The 13,479-nt window shown below is 44.7% G+C and overlaps 1 protein-coding gene across 2 annotated transcripts in view; it reads right to left on the bottom strand.

The window, feature by feature from the left end:
• MGLL (monoglyceride lipase) overlaps window positions 1–10,542 on the bottom strand; it is a 124,211-nt gene extending 113,669 nt beyond the window's left edge. The window contains exons 1-2 of one of the 2 annotated variants that reach the window (XM_068252740.1): window positions 10,433–10,542; window positions 1,136–1,276 (exon numbers count right to left, since the gene is read on the bottom strand). In XM_068252740.1, coding sequence (XP_068108841.1) covers window positions 1,136–1,263 — 128 coding nt within the window. In that variant the 5' untranslated portion in view covers window positions 1,264–1,276; window positions 10,433–10,542. Of the gene's footprint in view, window positions 1–1,135; window positions 1,277–3,391; window positions 3,415–10,432 lie in introns of those variants that run through there. The other variant, XM_068252739.1, reaches the window with a different exon arrangement.
• Window positions 10,543–13,479: the final 2,937 nt, after the last annotated feature.

The raw sequence follows: 13,479 nt of genomic DNA, 5'->3' as shown, positions 1-13,479 counted from the left end.
GAGGGTTAGGGCTCGTTTCCACTATAGTGAATCCGCATGCGTTGTCCGCATGCGGATTCGCACAGCCAATACAAGTGGATGGGCCTGTTTCCACTTGTGCGGAGCGTTTTTGTGTGCGGGGAAAATCTGCATGGCAGAGCCCTCAGAATTCGCTCCCCGCACACCGCTAAGCGAATTGCATACAATGTATCTAATAGGGAAATCGCATGCAGGTTTTGGCATGCGTTTTTCCCCGCGATTTCGCATGCGACTTCGCATAGGAGGTAATGTTAATTTACACAGGCAGTGACATGGTTAAAATCTCCCACCTACTACCCTATGCAAAATTGCACCCTCATGCGATTTCGTCTGCGGTGATTTCCCGGCGATTCCGCACCACACAAGTGGAAATGCAGCCTTAGGCTATAGTCCGACCCAGTTAAAGGACCACTATCCCGAAAAAAAAAGTAAGCAGTAAACATCTGACATAACCGACAGGTTTTGGGCCAGTCCATCTCCTCATGGGGGGTTCTCGAGGTTTTCTTTGTTTTCAACAGCATTTCCTGAACAGCAGTTGCAAAGTCTAACTGACAAAATAGTGTGCAAGTGAGTAGGGTGGCTGGCTGGTATCTTACTATTTTGGCAGTTAAACTGCTGTTCAGGAAATGCTGTTGAAAACAAAGAAAACCCTGAGAATCCCCCATGAGGAGATGAACTGGCCCAAACCCTGTCGGTTCTGTCAGATTTTAACTGCCTACTTTTTAATTCATCTTGCATACCTGATGTTTAACTCTCTCAGGCAAGAAAGAAAAAAAGGAACACAGCATAGTTATTTGTGTGCTTGGCACTGTACATACCCATGTCTATTTCATCATGTCACATGTCACCTCAGGTATCCTTTAAATTTGTGTTTCATCTCTGAATAATTAGCATCTGATTGACCATCTCCACTGACTACAGATTTTCTGCTGTCTGGATTTAGATCAGATTTAGCCATGTTCGTCCTGCACCAAAGTGTGGTGGCCCTGGTTGCCGACACTGGAAAGTAGTGTTGCAGTGTCTGTTTTCCAGCCTGCCTTGGTTATAATAGATTCCATGCAGTGTATTATATAGTAACCGGCTGAAAAGTTGTCCAGAATTAGAAACCCCTCCATACCTGGGCGGCCCCTCCGGCTTCCAGTATCTGCAGAAGATCTTCTGCCCATCCTTGTTGACGTAGTGTTGGGGTTCCTTGCCGGGGGCATCCGGGGGACTCCGTTCAGGAGAGCCGTCCTCAGGCATCATGGAAGGGTGCTGCCTAGAATGCCAAAAGCCAAAGATATAAATCAGAGAGGTTTACATAAGTCACAAGAACTGGGTCACCAATAGCATCCCTGATGAAAACTATAGGTGTGGCCCTACCAGCCCATAAGGATATCTCTTTCATCTCTAGCAAATCATAAACTGATTACAAATAATAATCAGATAATGAGACAAAACCACTGCATAGAGAGACAGAGAAGAAGTACAGGGCTTTCCCACAATGCCGGGCATCGTGTGGGCAATGATGGATTAAAGCAGACCTAAACTCAGAATGTCCTCTCTGCTCTAAAGATACACAACAGCATAATAACCTTTAAAACAAAACAAAACATGTTTTTGTTACAGCTGATAGAAATCCTAAAATAAATCTGCAGTGTTTCTACTTCCTGATTCATGGAAGCAGACACTTTGTTAACAGCCTGTGCTTTCAAATGCGCTTATCTGCCATCTCTGCCATGGCAGTCATGTGACACAGGGTAAGATCTAATAATTCAATCCCCCCCCCCCGTTTCAATCCCCCACCGAAAGGGTATTTGGAAGTCTTCGGGAGCCGTGTCCCCCTGAAGACGTGCGGCTCCATACTGCACAGGCGTGAGCGTGCAAGAGAGCGTGCTTGCGCAGGCGCAGTACAAGGCCGCCCTTCTTCAGGAGCACTCGGGCTCCCTGAAGACTTCTGAAGCCTCCTTCGGACGGGAAAAGCAGTATTTGACTAAATTAGTCAAATACTGCAACCGGGCGAGCCAGCACTGGAACGAGGGGGCCAGGAGAGGAGCGGGAAGGCTCTATAGGACCCAGAGCCTTCCCTCTCCTTGGGTAAGTATCTGTCTCATTTTTTTTAAATGCGGTTCCCATTCACTTTAACAGGCTAGTTGTCAGAACGGTGAGCAGCCAAGCGGTACTCAATCTACAGTACAGTACAGTAAAATCAAAAAGTGGCCACTAACGGTACAATCTTTTCTATCCAATCTTACCATTTCTATGTAATATAAGGGAACTGCCTATATTATCCATTCAATACATTTACTCAATTTACCCTTATACTACAAAGATTTGGTAAAATTGGATGAAAAAGATTGGATTATAACGTCATGTTGTATAAGAGTCAATGAGAAGTAACATTTAAAGGACAACGGAAGGGACGGGGATATGGAGGCTGCCATATTTATTTCCATTTAAACTATACCAGTTGCCTGGCAGCTCTGCTGATCCTGAGTCTCTAATACTTTTAGCCATAGACCCTGAACAAGCATGCAGCAGATCAGGCGTTTCTGACATTACTGCCAGAACTGAAAAGATTAACTGCATGCTTGTTTCTGGTGTTATTCAGACACTACTGCAGCCAAATAGATCAACAGGGCTGCCAGACAACTGGTATGGTTTAAAAGGAAATAAATATGGCAGCCTCCATATTTTTCTCGTTACAGTTGTCCTTTAAAAGCAACGTTAGATTTTTACAATGATCAATTCTGTTATTACTGCCACAGAAGATGCGAAATCTGCTGAATTTGTTTTTTAAATGGCTGGCAGAATGGAAAAAGAGTGACAGGTACACTTCAAACAGGTAATTACCATGTTTGTAAATTAGCATACAGCTGCATTACGCCCCATGTGCTTCGAGGAGGGAAACAATGAGGTATAATGAATGTATTCCCTAAATCTGCACACAAGAGGAACATGGCCAGGCATAGACAGGGTTAAACCATGTTGGAAGACTGCACAGAACCACTCAAGACGGGATTAAGTAACTGAACCGGATATGCAAGCGGTGAAGCCAGTCTCACCAAACAACAAAAGAAAACAGGTGCAGCTATACAACCCTATCATATATCATGTGTTGCAGGTCACACAGGCGGATAAACCTCACGGCTGTCCCACTTCTCTCTACTCCCCAATCGACTCGCTGGTCTGATTCCATTTTCTACATGTCCCAAGTGTACCTGCATACCTAGAGCTATGCAAACCAACCATGCTTGTTCTAGCAATGCAAACATAGCTTCTACACTCAGAACCCGTGATCTGTACGCAAAGGGGTGTAACGATGCCACACACCAACAGATCATCGGCAGGTCTGCCAAACGATCAAGCAACACGGATTAATGAACTACATTACATTTCTGTGGGTTTTTTTCCCCATTTCAGTTAGCCTTCAGTTAAAAAGTTGCTACTGTTCAACGATCGCACAGTGTTGTAGTGTATAGCACTCTCGCCTTGCAGTGCTGGCGCCCCGGTTCAACCTCAGCCAGGACACTATGCATGGAGTTTGTACGTTCTCCCCACGTCTGCGTGGGTTTCCTCTGGGCACTACAGTTTCCTCCCACCTCCCAAAAACATACAGATAAGTTAAATGGCTAGACTCTGATGAACATATGGCTATGGTATCGTAGAAAGTGAACAGAGGCGCCAAAAGGATAAAATATGCTAAAATTGTTAAAACGTTAGGAAGGCAGTGCTGGACTCACCATCCCCATACAGACACAAAGCTGTCGAATTTTCAGCACGAAAAATGTAATCACATACTCCAATTAAAACAGGCAATGCGTTTCGCAGGTATATTCTTGCTTCCTCAGGTAATAACAGAAGGAGTATCACACAGCACGAAGTCTAGTATATGGCTAGCGCCTAGCCGTATACTAGACTTCGTGCTGTGTGATACTCCTTCTGTTATTGCCTGAGGAAGCAGGAATACACCTGCGAAACGTGTTGCCTGTTTTAATTAGTATGTGATTACATTTTTCGTGCTGAAAATTCGACAGCTTTGTGTCTGTTTGGGGATGGTGAGTCCAGCACTGCCTTCCTAACGTTTTAACAATTTTAGCATATTTTATCCTTTTGGCGCCTCTGTTCACTTTCTACGATCCCAGTGTCCACCCCGAGGTGGAGGGGTGATTATACTATTATTTCCTGATCAGTGGCGTAGCTAAGGAGCTGTGGGCCCCGATGCAAGTTTTACATGGGCCCCCCACGTACTCTATACATAACAATTGATACGGCGCACCAAAACCCGCCAATGGCAACTACAGTGTCAGAGGTGCAAGAAGGGGATGGGGAGCAGTTTGTTAATGATTAAAACGATTCAAAGTATCTGTAGAAGTGATTGTTATGAGCACAGGACCAATAGAGAGCTAATACTGTGGTTTAGGTAGGGCCCAACGGGGCCCCTCTGGCCCAAGGGCCCCAATGCGGTCGCAACCTCTGCAACCCCTATTGCTACGCTCCTGTTCCTGATCTACAGAGAGCGACATCTTAGTCCTGAGTGGGGACGGGCCTAATCTCCCCACCTGCATCTACAGTGGTTGCTTGTACGGTAACCCGGGTTTGTGAGTATAAATTGCTTACAATTCATTTTTCCCCTTTTTTCCAATACATACTACACTATATTGGGCTCCCGGTTTCCCTCTTTTACATATGGCTATGGTAGGGGTTGTATGCCCCTGAGGCGCAATTAAAGACAAGACTATATATACTCTATAAAGCGCTGTGGAAGATGTCGGCGCTATATAAATACTAAATAATAAATTGTTTTCTATGCAATGCTGAAAATGACAATTCCATAGCTTAACCATGGCTTGTTTCATCTTATCCCTTGATGTGAAATAAAAATTATCAATAGATATTGGAAACAGGAACATAGTACAAAACAGAGGAATAAAGTTCTTGCCTTTAAAGGATACCCGAAGTGACACGTGACATGATGAGATAGATATGTGTTTGTACAGTGCCTTGCACACAAATAACTAGGCTGTGTTCCTTTTTTTCTTTCTCTGTTTGAAAGAGTTAAATATCAGGTATGTAAGTGGCTGACTCAGTCCTGACTCAGACAGGAAGTGACTACAGTGTGACCCTCACTGATAAGAAATTCCCCTTTTTACCTCTTTCTTGCTCGCAGAAGCCATTTTCTGCTAGGAAAGTGTTTTATAGTTGGAATTTCTTATCAGTGAGGGTCACACTGTAGTCACTTCTTGGCTGAGTCAGGAATGAGTCAGCCGCTTACATACCTGATATTTAACTCTTTCAGACAGACAAAGAAAAAAAGGAACACAGCATAGTTATTTGTGTGCTAGGCGCTGTACATACACATGTCTATCTCATCATGTCACATGTCACTTTGGGTATCCTTTAACAACCCAGGTATAAAGCGTGAATGTATAATAAAAGGCCAGTCCATGAAAAAAAAGTGTGAAATTTCAGATACAAGGGTGACTGACGTACCAGCTGATTCTGTTCGGTATCAGTTTTCACTGGAAATAAGTCCCCAGCATAGGCTCTGCCCCTGCACACCTGAAAGCGAGGGGTGTACCCTTACCTTTGTTGTGTTACAATGTAAAATACATTTAAAAATCCAGTAGGGGGAGCACTTTGCAACAGTCACAACAGGTGTGGATAAACAGCCACAGAGATCTCACCAATAGAATCACCCAGAGCCAAAAAAAACAAACAACGGGGTGGTTTCAATCCTCAGCATCCTTTTAAAAATGGAGACACAAGATCACATTGCTTTATTATCCTACAAATGACGCTAGTTGCCGTAACTCACTCAACAACCCACAGCTACCAATCAGAATGCATCTTTCACCAACAGGTGAACAGTAAACTGAATCTGATTGGTTGCTATGCATTACTGCTCTCTATGCATGTTGGCATCATCATTCTAGATAGTGCTGATATGCATGGAACGCTAGATGGGGATCGCAGAGCACAAGATAACTGGAAACAAACCTGAAGCGAAAATAAACGTATAATGAATTGTATGTGTAGTACAGCTAAGAAGTAGAACATTAGTAGCAAAGACGAGAGTCTCATATTGTTTTCTGGTACAGGAAGAGTTAAGAGACTTTAGTTATCTGTGCAAAAGAGCTTCTCTGAACTGACCCACTGGGTGGAAGACAGTCCTGTTTTCTGAACCACTTATACATCAAAGAAACAGTGAGAGACAGCTTGAGATAAGGTTTTACTGCAGGAAAGTTCAAAGGGTCATTAGCTCTGCTGTTTTATAGTTTACAATTTTATAGTTTAAAAATAGTGTGGTTTGCAAACTGCAAATATGACAGAATGATGCAATGCTATAAAAAAAGATACTAATGTTCTATTCCTTATCCGTACTACACATACAGTTTATTATATCATATGTTTTTTTTTTTCCTTCAGATTTGCTTTAACAATCTATATGAAGCAGGTAGGTTTGGCGCTTTAAGCCCTTGTAGACTTTTTAATCTTAGCTGGATTACATTTAAAGGGAAACCCCACTTTTACTAAGAAGAAACTCAGTGCTTTCAATCCAGCTCTCTCTAGATATCAAGGATTATGCTTTATTGCAGCTTGCTGCTGGCTGGATTTTATTATGCACATAAAGATGGGCGTGTCAACGTTTGCTGACAGTCCATGGATTAGTGCTGGTGTTCAAAAAAAAAAGTGTTACAATGACCCCTGCACCTTGCAGATAATTACTCCTGTAGGAAGGTGGGAGTTTCCAGATGTTGTAAACCCCTAATGGTAACAGAGCACTGTAGTCAAGGTTGCTAAGAAGTATAGATGAACGAGGATAGTTGGGGGGGGGGGGGGGGGGCATAGGGTGCGGCGGTAAGGGTTAACTCACGTATGTTGCTGCTGCCTTTCTCCGATGCCCAGCATGCTGCTCTCCATCTTACTGACTCTTCCACCTTTACAAAGGGTAGTTTGGCTGTGAAGGAGGAAGTGTCAGGAAGAAGTAGAGCAGTGTACAGTGCGTCGGCGTGGTAACCCCTCCTGCCACGCCCCACGCCTCTGTACATGCATTTCGCAAAACTGTCCTCACTCATCATCCATACTAAAAGGAACGATTTGAGCGTCCTCTCAGTTTTGTAAACTCTCAGCTTGCGCCACGTTGAAAGGAACCGATTACAAAATAAAGACTTCTGCAGGTCTGGTCTATGTTGATGGCAACAACAGCAAAAGTGAAAATGTACCCTTATCAGGGAGCCCAATTTGAAAGAGGGATACGGAGGCTGCCATATTTATATCCTTGTAAACAATGCCAGTTGCCTGGCAGCCCTGTGTATCTTCTGGCATAAGTAATGTCTGTCATCTTATGAGGGCTAAAAGAGGCATACCTATATGTAACTTTATTCGATAATATATATTATTTACCAAGACCTATTGGTCCATCTATATTTAGGGCATTTGAATCAGATAAGTAGTGTCTGAGGCAAAACCCTGGAACAAGCTTATGGCTATTCCAACAAAGACTACTTTATCTGCTGCATGCTTGTTCAGGGTCTATGGCTAAACGTATTAGAGACAAAGGATCAGTAGGATAGCCAGGCAACTGGTATTGTTTAAAAGGATATAAATATGGCAGCCTCCATATCCCTCTCACTTTGGGTTCCCTTTAAAGCCCATAAATGACATTATACCCTATTAAAAAAAACTTAAGAGACGTCAGCTTCATTGCAGGATAGTGTACAGGGTACTTACAGAGCATAGAAGTCCAGAATATCAGTATTGCAAAGAACAGTCTGGAATGATTCCCTCTTTGTTTAGAAAGTACACAGAGTCAGCATACAAATGATCCTTTGTAGAGAATCTACAAGTCAATCGGGTCTAAGAAGCTAAAACCGTGTAATTTGCTTGTTGAGTGACAACTACCAGCATCCCGTCTCTGCTCTGAGAGCACAACACTGTAATCCGCAAACACAGGTGCTTTATTCAGCAACCCAATCAAAGACCACCTGTACCGTAAGTTAAGCACAACGTGAGGCAAAGCAGTCAACCAGAGCCCCTCCCAAGTTTTAAAGGAATACAGAGGAGACATGTGACATGAAGAGATAGACCTGGGTATGCACAGTGCCAAACACACAAATAACTAGGCTGTGTTATTTTCTTCTTTCTCAGTCTGAAAGAGTTAAACATCAGGCATTCAAGTGACTGTGCAGACTATAGCGTAACCCTCACAGAAGAGGAATTACAGCCCTAAAATACTTTCCTGGCAGAAAATAGCTTTTACAGAGCAGGAAAACGATAAAGGGTCAATAGTTCATATATTTTAGCTCTGGCGTACTTCAATGAATGTGCCACTGAGCAGACACAATAAAACAGTGAAAACTTAAAGAGTAGAATTCAATTTAAAATAAGACTGTGGGATATCTAAAAAAAAGTCATTTTTTAGGAGTAGGGGGATGAATACAATAGTTAATCTCAGTTTATTTTCACGTGGGTATTCCTTAAGGGACTTCAAAACTCAACATGGCTGTCATGCTGGGACGTGTAGTTCCAAAACACTTCAAGATGTAGAGACAGAAGCTGCCCGGGCTTAAAGCAAACTTGAAGTGAATATAAACTGATCAGATAAACAACAGTGGTATCTATAGTCCTAAATAGGACTTTCCTGGAATCTACAGTCTTAGTTTGTGCTTTAAAGATTGAAAATGTAGGTTTAAAGTTTGGACTGTCTCAGGTACACAAAGGTTTTTTTTTATGTTATTCAGCTCCCACACAGACACATTTCTAACTACAAATCTTTTTATCTGCTCCCTGCACTCAGAGGTGTTTCATGACCATGACCTCAAGTTATTTGTAAAAGTTATACTACAGTCCAGCTGCAGAGAAACTACCATTCAGATCCCTGAATGTTTAGCCCTTACAGTGAAAAATGAACACAGCCTACTTCTAAGCAGGAATGGGACTGTACACACACACACCTTTATCTCAACATGTTATGTGTCACTATAGGTACCCTTTACAGGAAACCTAACATGTGGACAATATGGATGGTGGTTTGGCTTAATTCCATGAAATGGGCCATTTTCCTGGTTGCTATGGTATTCCCTGTTGATCCAGAACAAGTACAGATGAGATGGTTGGACTGCACTGGCTGCATGCTTGTTCTAGGTGTCCGACTCAAACTATTGAAGCAAATAGAACAACAAGACAGACAGGTACGTTGCTTTATAAAAAAAAAAAACGTGGTAAGAATGGCAGCCTTTATATTCATGTTACTAAAGGATTTTTTTAAGGTTAACAAAATCATTAGCGATGCACGCAGACAAAATTCTGATCGATAACTTGGGACTTGTAGTTCTACTCCGACTAAAAGGAAATTCAGCTCAATTCTGTTACGTGCAAAGTACACCAACAATAAAATAAAGCACCCTTCACCGACTTGACCTTGATTCGTTAAAGCTGGTCTGGTCGCCATGCATTCGTTCACTTCACAGGGGAACGCTTCTCTGTTAAATGCACCAGGTAGGGTGCCTGTTGGGTAGTGCGTATCCAGAATAAGCACCGCTAGCCCCATTACAAAGCATAGTAATAAGTGTTATCCGAAGAAGAACTGCAAAAACATTGCAATCTGCAGCCACAGCAGGGTGCCTTGCCTGTAATGGGTTGCACTTGCAAATTATGCAAAGACGTGCCAAGTCAGCAGTTGCCCCCCCTACAACCCACCCCCCTGCCAGGGTGACACAGTGCCACTCTCTTGGCTGTGCCATCCTCCGCTCTGTGCAGAAGACCAGCCACCAACACATCACGGATTGGACTTTAGCCGTTTCAAGGAATCTTAGAAATAATACAGCTCCTAAGAAACACAGCTTTTCCAGCATTGGTAAAAAAAACAGCACAAAATAAAAACACTCAACAGCCAAGCTCAGTCTAGCAGAGCAGCCAAGAATCGCTTACTACAGAGAGTGGGAGGTAATTTTGCCTTAATGAAGCCAAAGAGCACAAGAAGGGGGGGTTAAATACCTACAGATATTCTGGATGCCCCAACCCTGTCCGCCTGGGTTCCAACAGCCACCAAGCAATTGAGGAAAGCGAATGTGCCAGATCAAAAGAAGGAAAAAAATAATACAATCCCATAGACAAAGCTCTTTATCTGCCAACAGATGGATAAATCAGGGGAAGGGAAGCAGGTATAACATGCAGGGTGGGCACTGGAGAAGAAGGTCTCACACACACACTGCCACCTGCACTGTGCCACTGTAGAGGCAGGAGGGCACTGATGGCTGCACACACACACCCCCACCCCAAGCTAGACTAGTACCCTGGCACTGTGTCACCTGCCAGAGCTCCAACCCCACCAGCACTGCTGCTAAGCTATGAATGAGGCTGCAGCTGCCCTGCTGCCACTAGGAGGGGGTACACCCTCTCTCCCCCCACCAATCCCTGCTGGCAGCCTTACCCAGCCACAGAGCCCGCCGTAATGTGTCCTAGCCCCGGAGCGTCATGCTGTGCCCAGTGGATGCAGCTGCTGACCAGCGCGGTGTCTGCCCTCTCTCTGACAGCAGCACAGCCTGAGAGCAGCCGAGCAGGGGAGGGGGCGGGGATAAGACAATCAGGGGGCGCGGCCTCGCGGCTGTCAGTTCTAAAGCACGTGGCTGCCGTCTGTGATGGGCGGAACTCATATTAATGAGGAGGTGTGTTTCCGTGCGCGGCGCCCCTTCCCTTAAAGGGGAACTCTTGTGTTACGCGGGTCAGCTCTGTGCCAAGACTGAGATGGCTTATCGTACTTGCAGTCGGTATGGGACTGTGAGGTAGTCTTATTGTTATTATTTCACGTTGTGTATAGTGCACTTGTACTTACTGCATTGACTGCATGATTATAAGTGTATATCTAACTCAGTGCCAGGCCGAAGCAGAGGCAAGAGAGGATCCAGCCTCAGGGCGCAGTGTAGGAGGGGGCGCACAACTCACTAAGCTATCATTCTCCTATTGTGTTTGAAGCAGAGGGAAATAAGTAAAGGGGATACATGGCAGTGACTGCAATCCAGATAACTAGAGATTAAAGTGTTGGGGGGTTGTGGGCCCTGGGGTGCCTCTTAGTCTAATAGCAATCAGTATGTGACGGCTGGAGGGGCGCACTTTGGTGTCTCAGCCTTGGGTGCTGGAGAACCTTGTCCCGGCTCTGATCTGACTGTGTTATTCCTGTATTTACTGCACCTATCTGCATCATACCTTACTGCATTGACTGCATTACACCTGTACTTACAGCACCTGACTGCATCATAACTTACTGCACCAGTCTGTAGTAGCATTATCTAGTTGCAGAGCCCCAGTCTGTAGTAGTGTTATCTAGTTTCAGAGCACCAGTCTGTAGTAGCGTTATCTAGTTGCAGAGCACAAGTCTGTAGTAGTGTTATCTGGCTGCAGTGCACCAGTCTGTAGTAGTGTTATCTGGCTGCAGTGCACCAGTCTGTAGTAGTGTTATCTGGCTGCAGTGCACCAGTCTGTAGTAGCGTTATCTGGCTGCAGAGCACCAGTCTGTAGTAGTGTTATCTGGCTGCAGAGCACCAGTCTGTAGTAGTGTTATCTGGCTGCAGAGCACCCGTCTGTAGTAGTATTATCTGGCTGCAGAGCATCAGTCTGTAGTAGCGTTATCTAGTTGCAGAGCACAAGTCTGTAGTAGTGTTATCTGGCTGCAGTGCACCAGTCTGTAGTAGTGTTATCTGGTTGCAGAGCATCAGTCTGTAGTAGCGTTATCTAGTTGCAGAGCACAAGTCTGTAGTAGTGTTATCTGGCTGCAGTGCACCAGTCTGTAGTAGTGTTATCTGGCTGCAGTGCACCAGTCTGTAGTAGCGTTATCTGGCTGCAGAGCACCAGTCTGTAGTAGTGTTATCTGGCTGCAGAGCACCAGTCTGTAGTAGTGTTATCTGGCTGCAGAGCACCCGTCTGTAGTAGTATTATCTGGCTGCAGAGCATCAGTCTGTAGTAGCGTTATCTAGTTGCAGAGCACAAGTCTGTAGTAGTGTTATCTGGCTGCAGTGCACCAGTCTGTAGTAGTGTTATCTGGTTGCAGAGCATCAGTCTGTAGTAGCGTTATCTAGTTGCAGAGCACAAGTCTGTAGTAGTGTTATCTGGCTGCAGTGCACCAGTCTGTAGTAGTGTTATCTGGCTGCAGTGCACCAGTCTGTAGTAGTGTTATCTGGCTGCAGTGCACCAGTCTGTAGTAGCGTTATCTGGCTGCAGAGCACCAGTCTGTAGTAGTGTTATCTGGCTGCAGAGCACCAGTCTGTAGTAGTGTTATCTGGCTGCAGAGCACCTGTCTGTAGTAGTGTTACCTGGTTGCAGAGCCCCAGTCTGTAGTAGCATTATCTAGTTGCAATGCACCAGTCTGTAGTAGCGTTATCTGGCTGCAGAGCACCAGTCTGTAGTAGTGTTATCTGGTTGCAGAGCCCCAGTCTGTAGTAGCGTTATCTAGTTGCAGAGCACAAGTCTGTAGTAGTGTTATCTGGCTGCAGTGCACCAGTCTGTAGTAGTGTTATCTGGCTGCAGTGCACCAGTCTGTAGTAGTGTTATCTGGCTGCAGAGCACCAGTCTGTAGTAGTGTTATCTGGCTGCAGAGCACCAGTCTGTAGTAGTGTTACCTGGTTGCAGAGCACCAGTCTGTAGTAGAGTTATCTGGTTGCAGAGCACCAGTCTGTAGTAGTGTTATCTGGTTGCAGAGCACAAGTCTGTAGTAGCGTTATCTGGTTGCAGAGCCCTAGTCTGTAGTAGCGTTATCTAGTTGCAGAGCACAAGTCTGTAGTAGTGTTATCTGGCTGCAGAGCACCAGTCTGTAGTAGTGTTACCTGGTTGCAGAGCACCAGTCTATAGTAGTGTTATCTGGCTGCAGAGCACCAGTCTGTAGTAGTGTTATCTGGCTGCAGAGCACCAGTCTGTAGTAGTGTTATCTGGCTGCAGAGCACCCGTCTGTAGTAGTGTTACCTGGTTGCAGAGCACCAGTCTGTAGTAGAGTTATCTGGTTGCAGAGCACCAGTCTGTAGTAGTGTTATCTGGTTGCAGAGCACCAGTCTGTAGTAGTGTTATCTGACTGCAGTGCACCAGTCTATAGTAGTGTTATCTGGCTGCAGAGCACCAGTCTGTAGTAGTGTTATCTGGCTGCAGAGCACCAGTCTGTAGTAGTGTTATCTGGCTGCAGAGCACCCGTCTGTAGTAGTGTTACCTGGTTGCAGAGCACCAGTCTGTAGTAGAGTTATCTGGTTGCAGAGCACCAGTCTGTAGTAGTGTTATCTGGTTGCAGAGCACAAGTCTGTAGTAGTGTTATCTGGCTGCAGTGCGCATGTCTGTAGTAGTTTTATCTGGTTGCAGACCACCAGTCTTTAGTGCCTCTTGCACCTGACTGCACTGCTCTAGTCTGGCTGAAGTACATTATGTACAGCCTGGTCCGGTGGCAAATAATAAAAAAAAAGTCATAAAACAAAACAATATGATTTTGAGATGATTACATAA

The sequence above is a fragment of the Hyperolius riggenbachi genome, chromosome 9 (assembly GCF_040937935.1).
Source record: "Hyperolius riggenbachi isolate aHypRig1 chromosome 9, aHypRig1.pri, whole genome shotgun sequence".
NCBI lineage: Eukaryota > Metazoa > Chordata > Amphibia > Anura > Hyperoliidae > Hyperolius > Hyperolius riggenbachi.
Note: the sequence above shows the minus strand (reverse complement) of the source record. Positions and strands in the feature narration are given on the sequence as shown.